The sequence below is a fragment of the Scomber scombrus genome, chromosome 11, assembly GCF_963691925.1.
Source record: "Scomber scombrus chromosome 11, fScoSco1.1, whole genome shotgun sequence".
NCBI lineage: Eukaryota > Metazoa > Chordata > Actinopteri > Scombriformes > Scombridae > Scomber > Scomber scombrus.
The window spans coordinates 2,112,909-2,128,842 of NC_084980.1; the positions used below are offsets into that span (position 1 = coordinate 2,112,909).

The 15,934-nt window shown below is 38.2% G+C and overlaps 1 protein-coding gene across 1 annotated transcript in view; it reads right to left on the reverse strand.

Moving 5' to 3' along the window:
• LOC133990698 (cadherin-18-like) overlaps nucleotides 1-15,557 on the reverse strand; it is a 198,673-nt gene extending 183,116 nt beyond the window's left edge. The window contains exon 1 of the mRNA XM_062429098.1: nucleotides 14,682-15,557. Coding sequence (XP_062285082.1) covers nucleotides 14,682-15,557 — 876 coding nt within the window. The remainder of the gene's footprint in view (nucleotides 1-14,681) is intronic.
• Nucleotides 15,558-15,934: the final 377 nt, after the last annotated feature.

Consider the following 15,934-nt stretch of genomic DNA (forward strand, 5'->3'; position numbering starts at 1 on the left):
TCTTGTTCATACTGACCATTAGAAGATCCCTTCATAATACACTTACAATGGAAGTGATGGAGGACAAGATCCACAGTCCAGGTCTAAAATCCAAACTGAACTAATGAGGAACAGGTGACTGAAGTGAGGACATGCAAGGAGCTGTTAGGCTGAGGGGAACACTGGCAGCACGGAAGAGAGAAAGAGAGAGAGAGAGATGAAGAACAGACATGCCTACATCACACACACAAAGACAGACCGAGAGGAAAAACAGCAGGAAGACACAGAGATGGGACTTACTAACAGAGGCAACTAAAATAATTATAATGGCCACAATCTTTTAAAGACACAACTCAAATAAGCCTTTTTCCTTTCAATGCAGTCTAAAAGAATGAGGAGAAAAGTCAGAGGGCCTTTGATAAAGGGACATAGAGACATATGAAGCTTCAGTCGTCCAAATGAGTCAAATCAAGACTTCTATGTTTCAACGTTACAGTGTTTTTAGTAGCAAAGTCTTTTTGTTACTATACTTCCACCACAGCTCAACAGGGAAACACTAAGAGGGAATTTGATGGTAAAAAGACTGTAAATGTGTCAGATATCACTTGATATGACTAACTCACACTGATGAAGCTCAATAGAAGCTGATCTTCTACTTTTAAATGACTGTGTGGACACACTGTGGATTTTATCCTCCATCACTTCCATTGAAAACACATTTGAAGATCTTTTAATAGTCAGTATGAACAGGAGGAATGATTACTGAGAGCAGGGCTGAAATGGGACAAAAGGGGTAGCTACTCAATAGGTGAACTCCATTCTGGTTTGTTAGTTAATGTTACCATTGGTGACGCTGCTAATGACGATGCTTATTTGTTAACAATAATACAACCATTGGAAATGCATTGATTATCTTAGCCATCCAGTTTACATTTAGCTGAATCTGGCAAGCCAACAAGCTAATAGTGTAATAACTGTTGCATGGACACCTGACGGGGTGCACCATGTGTTGGACCAGTCAAATGTCACAATCTTATCATCAGGTCAAAAAGCAATGAAATTCAGTGGGGTGTGCATGCCTACACATCTGAATGAATGTGGCTGTTCTGTGTTGTTTTTTGCTTTTTAAATAATCTTGATTAAAATGTTGTATGAACTATAAATACAATACAACAAATCATTTTACAAAAAGAGAGAATCAAAGTGCACACCAACAGCTCCCAGTTTACTCCAGACTTCCTGAGCTCTATAACAGTCCATAAAGAGATGCTCTGTGTATCATCATCATCATCATCATCATCATCACTGCAGTAAATCATTGGACATTTTTAATAACAACATAAATGTTAATTTTGACCTAATTTACTATAATCATTTTGTGTTTTGATCAGTGTTGGGTGTAATGCATTAAAATGTAATGCGACTGTAATCATATTACATTTGTAACATGATTACAGGAGAAACAGATTGTCTATATAATATTTTGAGACAGTTATTGTTTGTACAACATGGTGTTATGATGGTCAAGACTCATTCATTTATTTGTTGATATATTATTTTTACACAACACCGGTGTTGCAGAGGAGTAACACAAAAGTAATGTAACTAGTAATTGATTACTCTCCACAGGGAGTAAATAAGAACTTTTAAAAAAAAGTAACAAGTAATTAACCCATTTTTTGAGTAATTACCCCAACACTGGTTTTGACACTGACCAATCAGCAGATGAATCAAGTAGTTCCAGCATTAATTGACCCCCCCCCCCCCGGTCCTGAGGCTCAATCCAGGCCTGACAGCGAGGAAAACCTCTGTCCTATGTTCATATGGACACTATTGTATTAAGACAGACTTGAACAATTGTGACCTCTTCTTTGATATTCATGAGCTGCTGCAAAGGTCTGACAACCAAAACTGTAAATACAAACACGTGCATTGTATAAGGGAGGATGGAACGTAGGCGGGGGGGGGGGGGGGGGGGGGGGGGGGGGGGGGGGGGGGGGGGGGCAGGACAGACGTGTAACTAGGCTGCCAGATGTTGGTAGTGAAGCACAGTTCTGGTGTTTTGCTGTTGACATTTAGCTTTCCTTCTATAGTTCTGGGTTTCAGTGTGGATTGAGATCTGAAACTGTAGTCATTTTCATCCTCTGTCCTCCTCTCCCTTTCTTCTCCTAACTTTTATTTTTGATCTCGCTTTGACTCCCCATTCCTGCATCTGAGCTCCACTCTCCTCTTCTATACTATTCTTTACTCACCTCGCCTCACCTGTGCTTTTGTAGCGCCTTCCTCCGAGCAGAATAGCTCTCTCCATCAGTCAACGTCGATACACACTATATGAGTTTCTGCACGCCTCTGTGTGTGTGTGTGTGTGCGTGTGTGTGTTTTTAAAGTGGGTGCGTGGTCTGCACTCCGGCGTCCCTGTTGTTATGCTCGGAGCAATCAATAGAAAGCGAGGCGTCATCTGAGTGAGAAAAAAGCGTAGCTCAGCTGTCACAGCACCCTACAAAACAATGAGTCAGTGGGCCCCGGGGAGCTCCGAGTGTGTGTATATGTGTGTGTGTGTGTGTGTGTGTGTGTGTGTGTGTGTGTGTGTGTGTGTGTGTGTATGCCCCGCTCTGTCTTTATGTGTGCTTCTTTGCACCTTAAGCACATCTGTTTCTACCTTCAGAGAGCCAGCCACATAACATAACCCTCACACACTAACACACACACACACACACACACACACACACACACACACACACACACACACACACACTGAAACTCCCCAGGGTCTCAGTCCAAACCTAAGTCCTCACCCTCATAAAGAGCGCAGTGTCAATGTCACGCAATGTCACTGTCGGAGCAGATTAGATCAGCTTCGTTGCATTCATGCATCCCAACTGGCCACTGGACAGGTCGACCACTGGCTACTCAGCATATCACCATATATGCAGACACACAGGCAGGGTTCAGGGTGTTAGCTGGAGCTGCTCCTAACCTGATCTCCTGTCTAGACACAGTCTAAATGTATCTGCCTGTGAGGGATGTATTATCTTCTTCCTGTACTGAGGTGCAGGACCTTCACACCCTCAGGATCATAAAAAGCCTGTTTTCTTTCAGTCCTTGTTGAACTGCCATGTCTGACACACCTGCGGTAGGAGCTCAGCCACAATGTCATTTTGAGAATTGCTGATTGAAGGAAGTACTGATTACTGACATTTATCTGTCTATATATCTATCTTTCCTTAGTTCCATGCTGGATAATGATTTTCATTTTTACAACATGGATAATCTTTTTGTTTTTAACAGCAGATATTAAAGCAAGGACTTCAGAGAAAGACAGAACAGATGATATGAATGAGCAGTGAAGTCACACCCTGACAGTAAAATAGGCACAGGATATTGTATAATCTTATATTAAACTTTCATAAGCATATTGGACAATTCTGCACAATATGATTTACATCCAGTTCCAACATTCAATGCAGGAAAGTAGTGTGTGCTTTATGTAAAGCGGAAAGTAAAGGTTTGAAGGTCCTTTAGTAAATTCACAATATTACCCCTAACAGTACCACAAAATAGTGTAGAAAGAGTGACATGTTTAAAAAGGTTAGAATAATGCAGCGGCTGTGGCTCAGGAGGTAGAGCGGTCGTCCAAGTGGAAGATTGTTGGTTTGAACCCCGGGTCCTCCAGTCCACATGTCCATGTGCCTTTGGGCAAGATACTGAATCCCAATTTTCTCCTGATGGGCTTCGCCAATAGTGTGTGAATGTGTGAATGTGACTTGTAGTTTAAAAGTGCATCAAAAGACTGGAAAAGTGCTATATAATACTTAATACAGTCCATTTACAATGTAAATGATCATGAGTTGCAGCCTTATTTATCATTGGGTGTGACTGATGCTGTATATAATATGTTAGCACTGACATTGTATTCATTGCAGTAAGGTTTGTGAAGATTACTTTGAAATGTAACAGGTTACAGATTACTAGTTACTGTAATGTAACTATGTCAATGACTTCATCAAAGTAATGTAACTTATTACATTTGATGACTTTTTGACGACTTTTCAAATTTTCTAACTAATGTTTTCAGCTGTTAGGGTAAGTGTTCCCATTAAACAACAACATCTAAGTTCAGCTGTTTTTCATGGATACTGACATGATTTATAAGAGAGATCATTTCTTATAAAGCAACATTTATCTCTCATTAGAAAATGTATTCATTACTTCATGTAGATTTTGGAATATAAAATAAAGATATTTGATGAAAGAAGTCAAAAGTCTGTCATGAGATTAATTGGTAGTGTGACACCATTTAAGCTCATGTGTGTTTCAAATAAGCCCACGTCATGATTTATTTACTAAATATAAAAAAAATATATTGATTTCAAAGAATTAAAAACAGCAATATATATATTCAGTAACATGTTCAATATTAAAAAACGAGGTAATAACTCTCCTGAGCAAAATCTTAAAGGTGTGACTTTAGATGTAACCTCCTTTGTAATCATCAATATTTTCATCAGTAACTGTCATTTAATGACACATTTTTTCTCAGTAACTGTAATCTGTTACATTTATTTTGTGATTCAATAACATAACGCTGTTACATGGAACTAATTACTTTCCAACACTGATTGCAGTAGTGAGCAGAATGAGGATACTGTTGTTTTGTGTGCTTTTGTTGTTGTCTATCATTCAGGTTAGTTATTATTAGTCTGATCAGATATCCCAGTTTAGACAGGACAGCTGGATGCAAATGTTTCTCTAAGTATACAGTTCTATGTATGTCCCATTTTAACTGTACATTTTTCTTTCTTTTTCCCCTTTCTTTTTGATAACACTCAAAGTACTGGATTAACTATAAGACTGGAAATGACACTGTTATTACAGTCCCTGCATGCATGGCTGTGCAAGCCTCAAAGAGAGTTAGTCTTTTTAGGTCAAGAGATGTCCAAACTTTGCTTAATTTCATGTTTATACCTTTCTTAGATATAAGTATCATACATTACAATTACTGTATCTCAGTGCATTGTTCAAATATGCTATATAGTCACACCACAATACAGTCAAAGGTTAAGATGTGTGCAGTAACACGCAGTAATGAAATTCAGTAATTACAATAATCATTAATGCCAGTAATGCTCCAGTAGTTTTAGACATGGGGGTTGCTGTGAGCTCTGTCTTACCAGGATTAATGGAGGGTTGATACATGGATGTATTAAGGAGAACTGGATAAAAAAGTTCAAAGGTGGTTCCCCATTCATTTCTATGAAAGTTGCTCAGTGGTGCATGAAGCCAAAAAAAATATATCATCCAGCATAGAAATGAGCTGGACGTTGCTCATTCTTCTGCATTTTTGGACCCATAGAGGATGCTCAGCAGAGAATCCAGATTCTCTTAATAGGGACAAAACCATTTAACCGTGCAGCTCTTCTAGACTTTCCAAAATGTTACTGGACTAAATAAATGACAGTTTGATAATAAAATGAGTCATTTCAGGAGTTGTGAGGCTCCAAAAAATGTATTCCCCGTTTTATAAGAAACAAAGTTCTGCTCATGTTGTATAAGAAAAAAAAAAATGTTTCAATTACACAGTTTGGCCAAATTTGTCAAATTGACTTCACAGCCTTGGGTTGATATCATTGTAGCGTCTACGTTCATCTGACAGACACAAAAGGAGGAGAAATGTGACTCATGGTCATCTCAAACTCGTCTCATTCACATGTTTTTTTCTTAGCTGTCATACTAACATTTGCCATGGGTACACCTACATTCATGAGTCACCTGATGCTACTTTGGTTCAGAGTCGGAGGGTGTGTGAATCGTGCAGCTGAGGTCAGGACTTCTGGAGTGTTGTGTGAAGTCGCTGAGGCTACCCTAAGGCTAGCTGTTGGTTTCATATGATTTTTTTCTCTCTTTTTCTCTTCTTTTTTTTATTGTGCTTGGCTTAGTTGTTGACCTGCACAGGGACTACAGAAGAAAACTAGCCTCTTGGATAACTCTGACACATTTATATTTGTGAAAAAATGTTGATTTATGTGTACTGTCCCTGCCAAATACATCTTAAATAAACAAACAAAATAAGTAGATGGTCACTTAATCCTTTCAAACTGTTTCCTGCCTGCTTGTTAAACCACAAAAGTCTAATGTTCTGTTTGTACATGTGTTAAATAGGAAAGATGCAGTGATTGGCTGTGGAGGATGCTGAGTCGTTTAAAGGAAACTTTGACAGAGCTGACGGGTGAGAAACTAAAGGGACACGTAATATAACGTAATGTAGCTACTTTTACAATGAGTAATGTGTTGACTATAAATCTATAATTCATTTTTCAAGTCATTTGCCCAACACTTGATTACAGTGCTCACCATTTTACTCACCACAATTACTAGGCTCAAAATGTAGCATTTGTGTGTGTGTGTGTGTGTGTGTGTGTGTGTGTGTGTGTGTGTGTGTGTGTGTGTGTGTGTGTGTGTGTGTGTGTGTGTGTGTGTGTGTTATGTATGATTGCACTTCCTAAGACAGCATCCTGCCAGCTGCATTTTACACCATCTCCAAACATACAGAGTGCAACTATCGAACGGCACAAAGCAGACAGCAGCCAGCAGGTACAGATGAGGATATGAATATCACTTATAACAATGAATGAAGTGAGCAGCTGCTTTACATACTGTTTTTATTCTACACCCTAGCAGTATGTTCCGGGTCAATTTTGACCCGGTCTAAGAATCTCCTCATAAAAAGTGTCTATACCAAATGTTGAAGCACAGATGTGTTTAGAAAGCATCAATAGTTGATCTGACTGATCAATAAATGTGATTAAACCTTGATTCATGTTTCAGAGAGCAGAGAGAGTGTATTTTTTAGCTTTTACACCACTAAACATCTCCTATCACACAATATCATGTCCTATTTTACCTAAGACATGAAAATATAACATAGCAATAATGATGTAAATGTATGTAAAGTGAAAATGAAGTGTAGGGTTTATTGTATAACCATTAGAGCCATCAGTCTTCACTGCTACATCATAAAAAGAAATCATCATAACTACTATCTTATTAAAACTATGAACTATTCATTTCACTTAAACACATGGCAATAGATACAGGTCAGATTTGACCCAGAACAGCTTCAATGGACAAACATTTGTAGCACCTATACAAAAGTAGAACATTTAAAAATATTTTAATTTTTATGCATTTTTGGCCACTTTAGGAAAAGTCATCAAATTTCAGAGTAAAACACATTTGGGGTGTTTTTACAGCTGTCACATGTCAAAACAGGTCAGATTTGAACTGAACAGTATGTCAGGCTTTAAAAAAAAATCAACACCTCTAAATGCTGTTTTTAGCTGAAACAGATGACTGATATTCTATATTCAGCTTTTATTTTATGATCACAGTGGGTATGAAGATAGAGGACAAGCACCCTGAATGATTCAGGTTGGCATGTGACCTCCCTGCTTTGACATGTGACATGGAGGTATGGACAACCTCACCTGCCTTTGAAGCCTTCAAACCTTTAGCCTCCAATAACCAAGTTAACACCACTCTCTTCTCAGGAAGCAGGAGCTGAAACTGCACTGTGGTAACCATGCCTCTTTAGATATTTCAATATCCACTCACATGGTAGGAAAAGACTATGAAACAAATAGAATGTTTTGCATTCATATAGAGGCTGTAACTAGGCCACCTACTCCGTTTCAGAGAGCTGTGTGTGTTGAAGTTCCTCTGACTGCAACATCAATGTATCTTTTGTTTGTTGCAGTTTGTTGCTCAGTGTATGTTAGGAACAGGTGCTGAATTAAAATTCAGTCGCTAGAGGCCCTCTTTAAACTCAAAGACACATCTGACATTGTTTTATCTGCTTGATCCTTCAGGACTTTCCTGATTTGAATTGCATATAAACATCATTTTACACGCATGACATGTTTCAGAGGTCTGTTTTAAGAAAATGATGCATTACTTCTGATAGGAGAGTCAGAGGCTCCAGCTGTAAATACAGTTGGTTTCCATCTGCTGCATATACGTGATTGGTGTTGACTTTATCCCAGATAAGTCTATTTGGATTCCTGTTATTGGACTATTGGATCAGTTTGTTCATGTGAGGTCTGACACAATGTCTGCACAGGCTGCAGAGTGAAAGCAATATGTTAGCAGCAGCAGCAGCAGCAGCAGCAGCTCCATCTGTGTGTCTACACAGAGGCATATGAGAGTAGGTCACCTGTATTTTCACAGAGCACAAAAACTGACACACAATCACTGTAGTTCAGCCCATGAAATGAAAAGAAGACTTGAAGTGTAAAAGTATTATTTGGGTAGCGGTTATACTTGCATAGCGCATGTGAAATGTGAGTCAATACATGACCCGTGTAGAATGCTGTATTGATTTAAACAGAAAGATGTATTTCTTGGGTATAAGTCGTACTATACATTTCACACACTGTATATTAAAAAACAGGTGTTGAATAAAAACGCTACATACACAAACAACCAGCTGGTAGTAAAGGGCTGACGGTCAGTACACAGGTTTTGTGACCTTTGTGACTTTAGTTTTATCCTCTCCCTATCAAACCGTTATTATTTACCTAGCGGCAACCTCAAGGGCTGAAAGATGAAGCCAGCACAGAAGTGCTAAAAACTGCAGCGAATGTCCGACTCCAAAAGCAAGTCAACCCCCATAGTCACCCCCTCTGTTAAAATGTCTAACTTTACAGCAGAAATAAACATCATTCATTTCCTTGTTTATGACGACAGGACGGGTGCTGAATTTTTTATATAACTCACCTTTTGACTAAGGCATAGTTAGGGGGTGTGGCTGCTTTGAGGAACAGGTGGGTGTCATCAGAGGGAAGTCATTACCACGGCGACAGCATTGGTTAGGTAACTTTTCAGTGTTTGGTTGATCTAACAGACCCTTGAAGGATATAAAAGGTCAGTTTTACACTATCAATAAATAGCATTAGTATAATCCCAGTTAACTATTGACTGTAAATGCAACTTGCTAACCAACTTAACAGAAGGCAGTGAGTGTTAAGGTCAGCTCCACCGTCTTGTCCAAATACGGTCACTTCTGGCTCCAAAAATCCAAGATGGCAATGGTCAAAATGAACACTTGAGTCTTCAGAATGGGATAACACAAGCAAATATGTGTATATATATATATAAATATATACTTCTTTTTTTTTTAACTGGGTACCTCTGAGTTATGAAACATATCTTTTCCATACATCTTTCCATTTGCGTCATATACTTTATGATGTTGCTGACATATCATTGCTGCCATCAAACCTCTATACATATATACAGCACAATCAGCATTGAGTGACCTTGTATGTCAAAGGCTTGAACATTCATTTATATGTAAGAGTTCCACTCTGCAGGTTTAACACTGAATGAAATGGGTCGCTTCTGGAGGTGAACGTCCCCAAGAATTCTGCCCCCAAACTTGAGACTTTTATCCTCTTAAATCATTGTTTGTGGTTTACTGCATGATTCTTTCTCGAAGATTACCCTGATTTGAATTCTGTATTATAAGTAATTAATTGAACACAATGTCTTGTTTTTACTGTGTACATAAAAAAAAAACATGTTATATTTTTATCTATGTGTAAAGTGCCTTGAGATAACTTTTGTTGTGATTTGGTGCTGTATAAATAAAGATTGATTGATTATTTATAATAATAATAATAATAATAATAATAATAATAATAATAATAATAATAATAATAATAATAATAATAATAATAATAATAATAATTGATAATAACTACAGTCAAGTCACACTATACATACTCCAGTTGGAGTCTGAATCTTATTTCATTGTACTGGTACTCACTATGTGCAATTACATCAATATTTAATTAAAGACTATTAAATATTTTTTCAGTTATTGTGGAGCTTAAAGTAGAGGGAATATTAAACTAAAACATTAAAAGATTAGTCAGGTCTGGTCTGTTCTTCTGTGTCTATGTCATGTTATTCATCTCATAAGCTAGAACAATGGAACTAAGTTTCATAACATAATATACATTAACATGCCAGTATTTAGTTAAGCTATGCATTTAGTTGATACTGATATTGGCATTGTTCATGGTTACACATGCCCTACTGCAGTATGTGCAAAGATATGAATGATTAATGATAATTATGAAATGACCAATGTTTTACATTGTTTTTATTTTCATCTGACCTTTTTAAAACCCGATAGGCTATGTAGAAAAGTAATGAAGCAATAACTTTGCTTCCCTTTGCAGCAATGTACGTTTTCACAACTGAAGATGAAAAACACAGAAATGACTATGAAACATTGTTTTTTCAAGGTATGTGCACAGCAGAACCAATGCTCATTACAGTTAAGTTATATTAGGGTATTAATGTGGATGTTTTAAAACATCCACATTAATACCCTAATATAACGTACATTGCTGCAAAGGGAAGCAAAGTTACCTCTTCATTACTTTTCTACATAGACTATTGGGTTTTAAAAAGGTTAGGTTAATAGTTTTCATATATATCTTCACTTAACAAATATATGCAAAATCACATTTAAAATCATCAAAATGTAATAATCTAAATGTTTAATGTAATTTAGCTGCAATCCACAACAATTACATAACCAAAACTGTAAAAATAGGGAAAGGGAATGACATACAACTAAGGTGCAGACATCACATCATAAAGGTTTAAACAGTAGGCTACTATGGTGCAACAAGTTGTAATATTCTTAGTTAAAATGTTAAAGAACAAACAGAATGGCTTCCTATCCAATTTAACCCTTACACACTGTAAATATTCTACACCCTCGCAGTAAGAATCCCCTCATAAAAAGTGTCTATACCAAAATGTTGACCCATAAATCTGTTTAGAAAGCATCAATAGTGGATCTGACTGATCAATAAATGTGATTAAACCTTGATTCATGTTTCAGAGAGCAGAGAGAGTGCATTTTTTAGCTTTTACACCACTAAACATCTCCTATCACACAATATCATGTCCTATTTTACCTAAGACATGAAAATATAACATAGCAATAATGATTGAAATGTATTTTATGTAAAGTGAAAATGACAAGAACTTTATGGAAGTGTGGGGTTTATTGGGGGTTTGGGCCACTTTAGGAAAAGTCCTCAAATTTCAGGGTAAAAGATATTTGGGGTGGGTTTTTTTTTTGTTTGTTTTTTTACAGCTGTCAAATGTCAAATTTGACCCTGAACAGTATGCAAGGCTTAAATAACATTAAATCAGATGGTAAAATTTGATATGTTGTTGCTACCTTCAAGCAAAAACATGTCTATTCCTTCATAGTTTAAGCAGTTAGTGATATTTTATAATCTATCCTGCTACATAGGAAAAACAGTCCCAGTAGAGGTATTACATAGCATGCAGTAAACATCCATCTTTCAATGCTGTACATATTTACACATTCATTTCTAGTGTATTCATTTCTGCTGCCCACTGAACAGCTGTGGGTGGACAGCGAGCAAGCTGTATCAGATTAATTGTACAGTAAGTCCTTAAAACTGACATCTGAAATCAGCTGTCACCTTATCACCAAAGACGGGCTAAGTCAAAATTGAGACGAGTCTTCTGTGTTTTAAGTTCACACTGCCAAACATTCACAGTGCAGAGTGAAAGTGAAAAGCATGCAGCACTCTTTCTTAGAATAAAAATCCAAGCGTATGAAGACAAATGCCCATATTTCTCCAGTGAAATGCTTTTAAATGTGTGATCAAAGATGGGTTATATGTAGCTTTTTAGACTAAATGGATTATAAACCCTTTTTAACATCCTGTACTACTCAAGAGCATATAGCTATTATATTTAGAACTGAACATACAAATAGTAAGCGAGTGAAAAAACCAGCACGTTGGCACATTCAAGACATTCGGCGTCATGGACTTTTACAAAACTCCATATTTGCTGTGAAAAGACTGACATTTGCTGGGATAAGCCGTTCTATCTGAGCACCACACATGCTCAATAGCTTTCATATTCATATTCACAGTGCTCACATTACCATACTGCAGAAAGGAGGACTGAATCCCTCGCTCATATCCACACAGAAAGAGACCTCCCTGAGTTGGTTGTACTGGGTAATAGGCTTAGGCATATCTGTCTTGATTGTGCCTGTGAGGTTGTTCGTTAACTGTTTTCTTTCCACATTTTCCAGCACAATGTGCAGCTCTGCAGTTATTTGCATACTTAAGGAGAAAAAGGTGTAGTGACCTCTTCAAGAAATAGGCTGAAATGAACTGCTAGAGGCTTATGTCATACAGCGATCTATGTGCAGGCGTACCAACATTGTAGCACTTTGTTTTTACATTTATAATAAATTGAGCAACAGACATTATTAGCAAATTGATAATGTAACAAAAATAAATAAAAGTACCTTAGGGCTATAGCCAGTTTCTCTGATATTTCATTGTTTGACAATGACAAACTTGATTCTGACATAGGTATCATTATTGAAACACAATTAACCCGTTTAGACACTGACAGTTGTAAAAACACCTCAAACTTTTACTCTGAAATTTGATGACTCTTCCTAAAGTGGCCCATAATGCACGAAAGGAAAATATTTTAAAATGTTATACTTTTGTATAGGTGTTACACATTTTTTGTTCGGCGTCAAATGTGGCTATAAATTGAAGAAGTTCAAGTGTTGTCTCGTTATACTTGGATGGGCAGACATTGTGTTTTCATAAGATTTCAATGCTTTGCTCAGACTTGCTCAACTGACCATTCCAATTAAGTTTGTTCAAACAAATTTAATTATTGTAATTCTGAAAAAGCGTGCAGTTCCAGCATGAACAGAAAGTAAGAATAAAAAAGAAACATTTGGAGCAACAGATGTCTGGAAGATGCAAATGATATGATCTGTTCAGTTTTATGTGACAGCTGTTCCCATCAGACTACAGTTTTAACTGCAATATGTCAAATATAATAATAATATTAATATTAGAACAAAGCTCACTACAGTTTAAAACAGATATTTTGACAGCAGCCACCAGACTGTGGATCTCCTCAAACTGTAGACAGCTGACCAAAATTTCTGACCTGCCAGAAATCCAACCGTTCATTCAAGAGCCAGATTGCTGATTGTTCAGTTGATGTGACCTCAAACTACACATCAATTTAACAAGGACGATGAATGTGGCAGAAATTCAGCCTATTTCTAAAATCAGTGAGGAGCAACTAACTAAAGGTTAATCTGTACATCTTCTACCTGGCTTAAATATATCACATATTCCACTTCTTTCTCTTTTTTGAAACTTTCAGGCCACACAAAAAAGATGTGCGGGTGCCCAGCCAGCATGTCCATGTGGGCACTACATGGCTTAAATGCGGGCTACGTGGGTACTGAGTGGGCATGGGCTTGAACTGGTCAAATTTTGCGGGTTCCATATGGTTTCAGTAACATGGGCCCCACATGTGTAACTCATCAAGTTGGGCTCCACCTGAAACCCAGTCAGAACCAACTTGAAGCCCATATGGGCAAACACAGGTGGGGCCACCATGAAAACTGCGGACAAACCCACGTGGGACCCATATTGCAGCCCAAATTTAACCCATATGGGGCCCACATGAACATGCTGGCTGGGTGCCAATTGGAACTAAAACAATAATTATATCTCAAAACTATTAGCTTGTAGGCTGCACGAGGACAATAACTCATGAAATCAAGTGTTTTACTTGATTTTAGCGCAATTATTATGTTGATGCTACATTTGTGTTTCTAAAACAGTAAATAAACAAATATCTAAAATAAGAATTCAACCACAGGTGATAAAAGTAGTAATAGTAGTTAATTCAATATGCCAAACCCCTACAAGTTATTTAACTATTAACCAAACCATAGCAGTGAGCTTAGCAGACAGGCAGCAGGAGCTAACAAGCACTGAATCTACTGTCTGTCTATCACACATGAACAGATTCAGCACACCACAAAGCCATCTGTCTTTGGTACTTTTCGGGATGCAAGTGACAGTTAAACATGTACGGGGAATGAGCAGGGAGCATATGGCTTCTTTGTGGAGGCAGCACTGACGAAGCCAAACTCAAAAAGCTTTGTTTTTTCATTCAGTTTTTTCCCATCATTCTTACTGGATTTCCAGAAGTGGTTGCATTCACAACTACGACTGTTATAAAATCAACTTTATTGATCACAGTAGGACAGTCATATGTGTACAGCGAACCAACAGATAGAAAAAGAAAAGATTGATCTTCCCTGTCAGCTGGTTTCATAGAACATATTGATTCTTTTTTTTAACAATACATCAAAATTTGGATGAGATCAAATTAAGATTTTTTAGAGCCTCTACCTTTTGTGTATAAACAGACTTTCAATATCTGTAACCTTATTGTGAGAGCTGACTGTCCTCCGGATTGGCTTGTCTATTACACTTACTTTCCTATCTACTGGCAAATATATGGCAAATGCACACTGTGTAGTTAAATTTCAAGATGTCCCACTTTCAGCTTTTTCCATTATAGAAAACTTGGGCATATACCATGAGCTGTATACTGTAAACTACAGGCACAAATAAGCTTAAGAAATGTCACTGATCAAGCCATTACTCTGTAAAATGGCATTAAACAAACACCAATAAGTGCATGCACTCTGCTCACCATATGATCAGAAATAACAAAAAAGGGGGTTAGGGAAAGTTTGGATGTATGAACTTGGTAAAAAAAACAATAAATAAGTCTCTTACCTTTCCGACGTACTGAGGTTCAGGTCCAATGTGTTCTTCAAGAACAAAGAATTGGTTCCAGATCCAGCCTCTTTTGGGCCGCTGGTGGAAATCCTTGTCTGTGTCCAGCAACTTGGTTTGGTTCCTCTGTGCTCTGATGGGTGTTTTGGAGTTTGAGTCGGAGATCTTGGAATCAGATCTGGCATTTAGATTTGTTTGTGAGGAAGGTTGGGGTCTGGGATAAGATTTAGGATTGGATAGGGAAGCTGGGCTGCCACTAGAGCCAGATGAGTTGGACCATAAGTCAGAACTGAATATTGGAGACAATCTAGTGTTGGACAGGTGAACAGACTCGGAATCTGTTTTTGGCCCATTTGCTGTCTTGGAGTTGGGGAGTGCCTTGGTCTTTGGCCGTGACAATGATCCAAACCTTGGTTTTGGATTAGTTTTGGGGTGATTAGAATTTGATTTAAATGCCAACCCTTGCCTTGGATTAGAGCCTTGTTTGGTTAGAGGTTGTAGGCTGAGACTGGTGTTTGAGCTTGATGTGGCCTGGGAGATTGCTGATGGGACATTTATGTTGGACCTGTGGTTGTCAGTTAGATGGGACATGGTGTCAAGCCTAGGCTTTAACTGAGGCTTGCTCCAGGGGTTCTGACCAGAGCCCAAGAGCTGGCTGGGCTTGAGCTGAGACATAGGCATGTCAGGACTGGAGCTTGGAATCAGGGTTGGTTCAGGCAGTGACTTGAGCCTTGGGTTGGGGTACAGGCTGGGGTTAGGGTTGGCGTGAGGGCTCAGATCGGGCCGGGTCCCATAACAACTCTGGGAGACAACACATAGGAAGACCACCAGAGGACAAAGACGGGAAACTGCAGCCACGCCGGCTGGAACTCTCATTGTAAAGAAAGAATGGTCAGGAAATGCCCTCTCACCTCCACTGTGTCATACCACCGTGGGCATACACAAACACTCGTACACACCCACAAATACAGTCAAACACACTGGTGTGCAGTCCTTTCCACAGTGCAGGGTTGCGAGGAGGGTCCACACAGTGCGGTCCAAAGAACCATTTCGTATAATTCCCTCAGAAAAATCAAAAAGAACTCCATAATCCGGCTGACTATGTTTAACTCTGTGTGGATGTGAGATGTTCCTCAATATGTGGCAGTTTTCTTTCTCCGAACATTGTTCCCACAGGTGAGAAACATTTGAATTATGATGAGTAATTCAAAAATCCTTTCAGAAAACACCACTTTATCTAACATGAACATCCA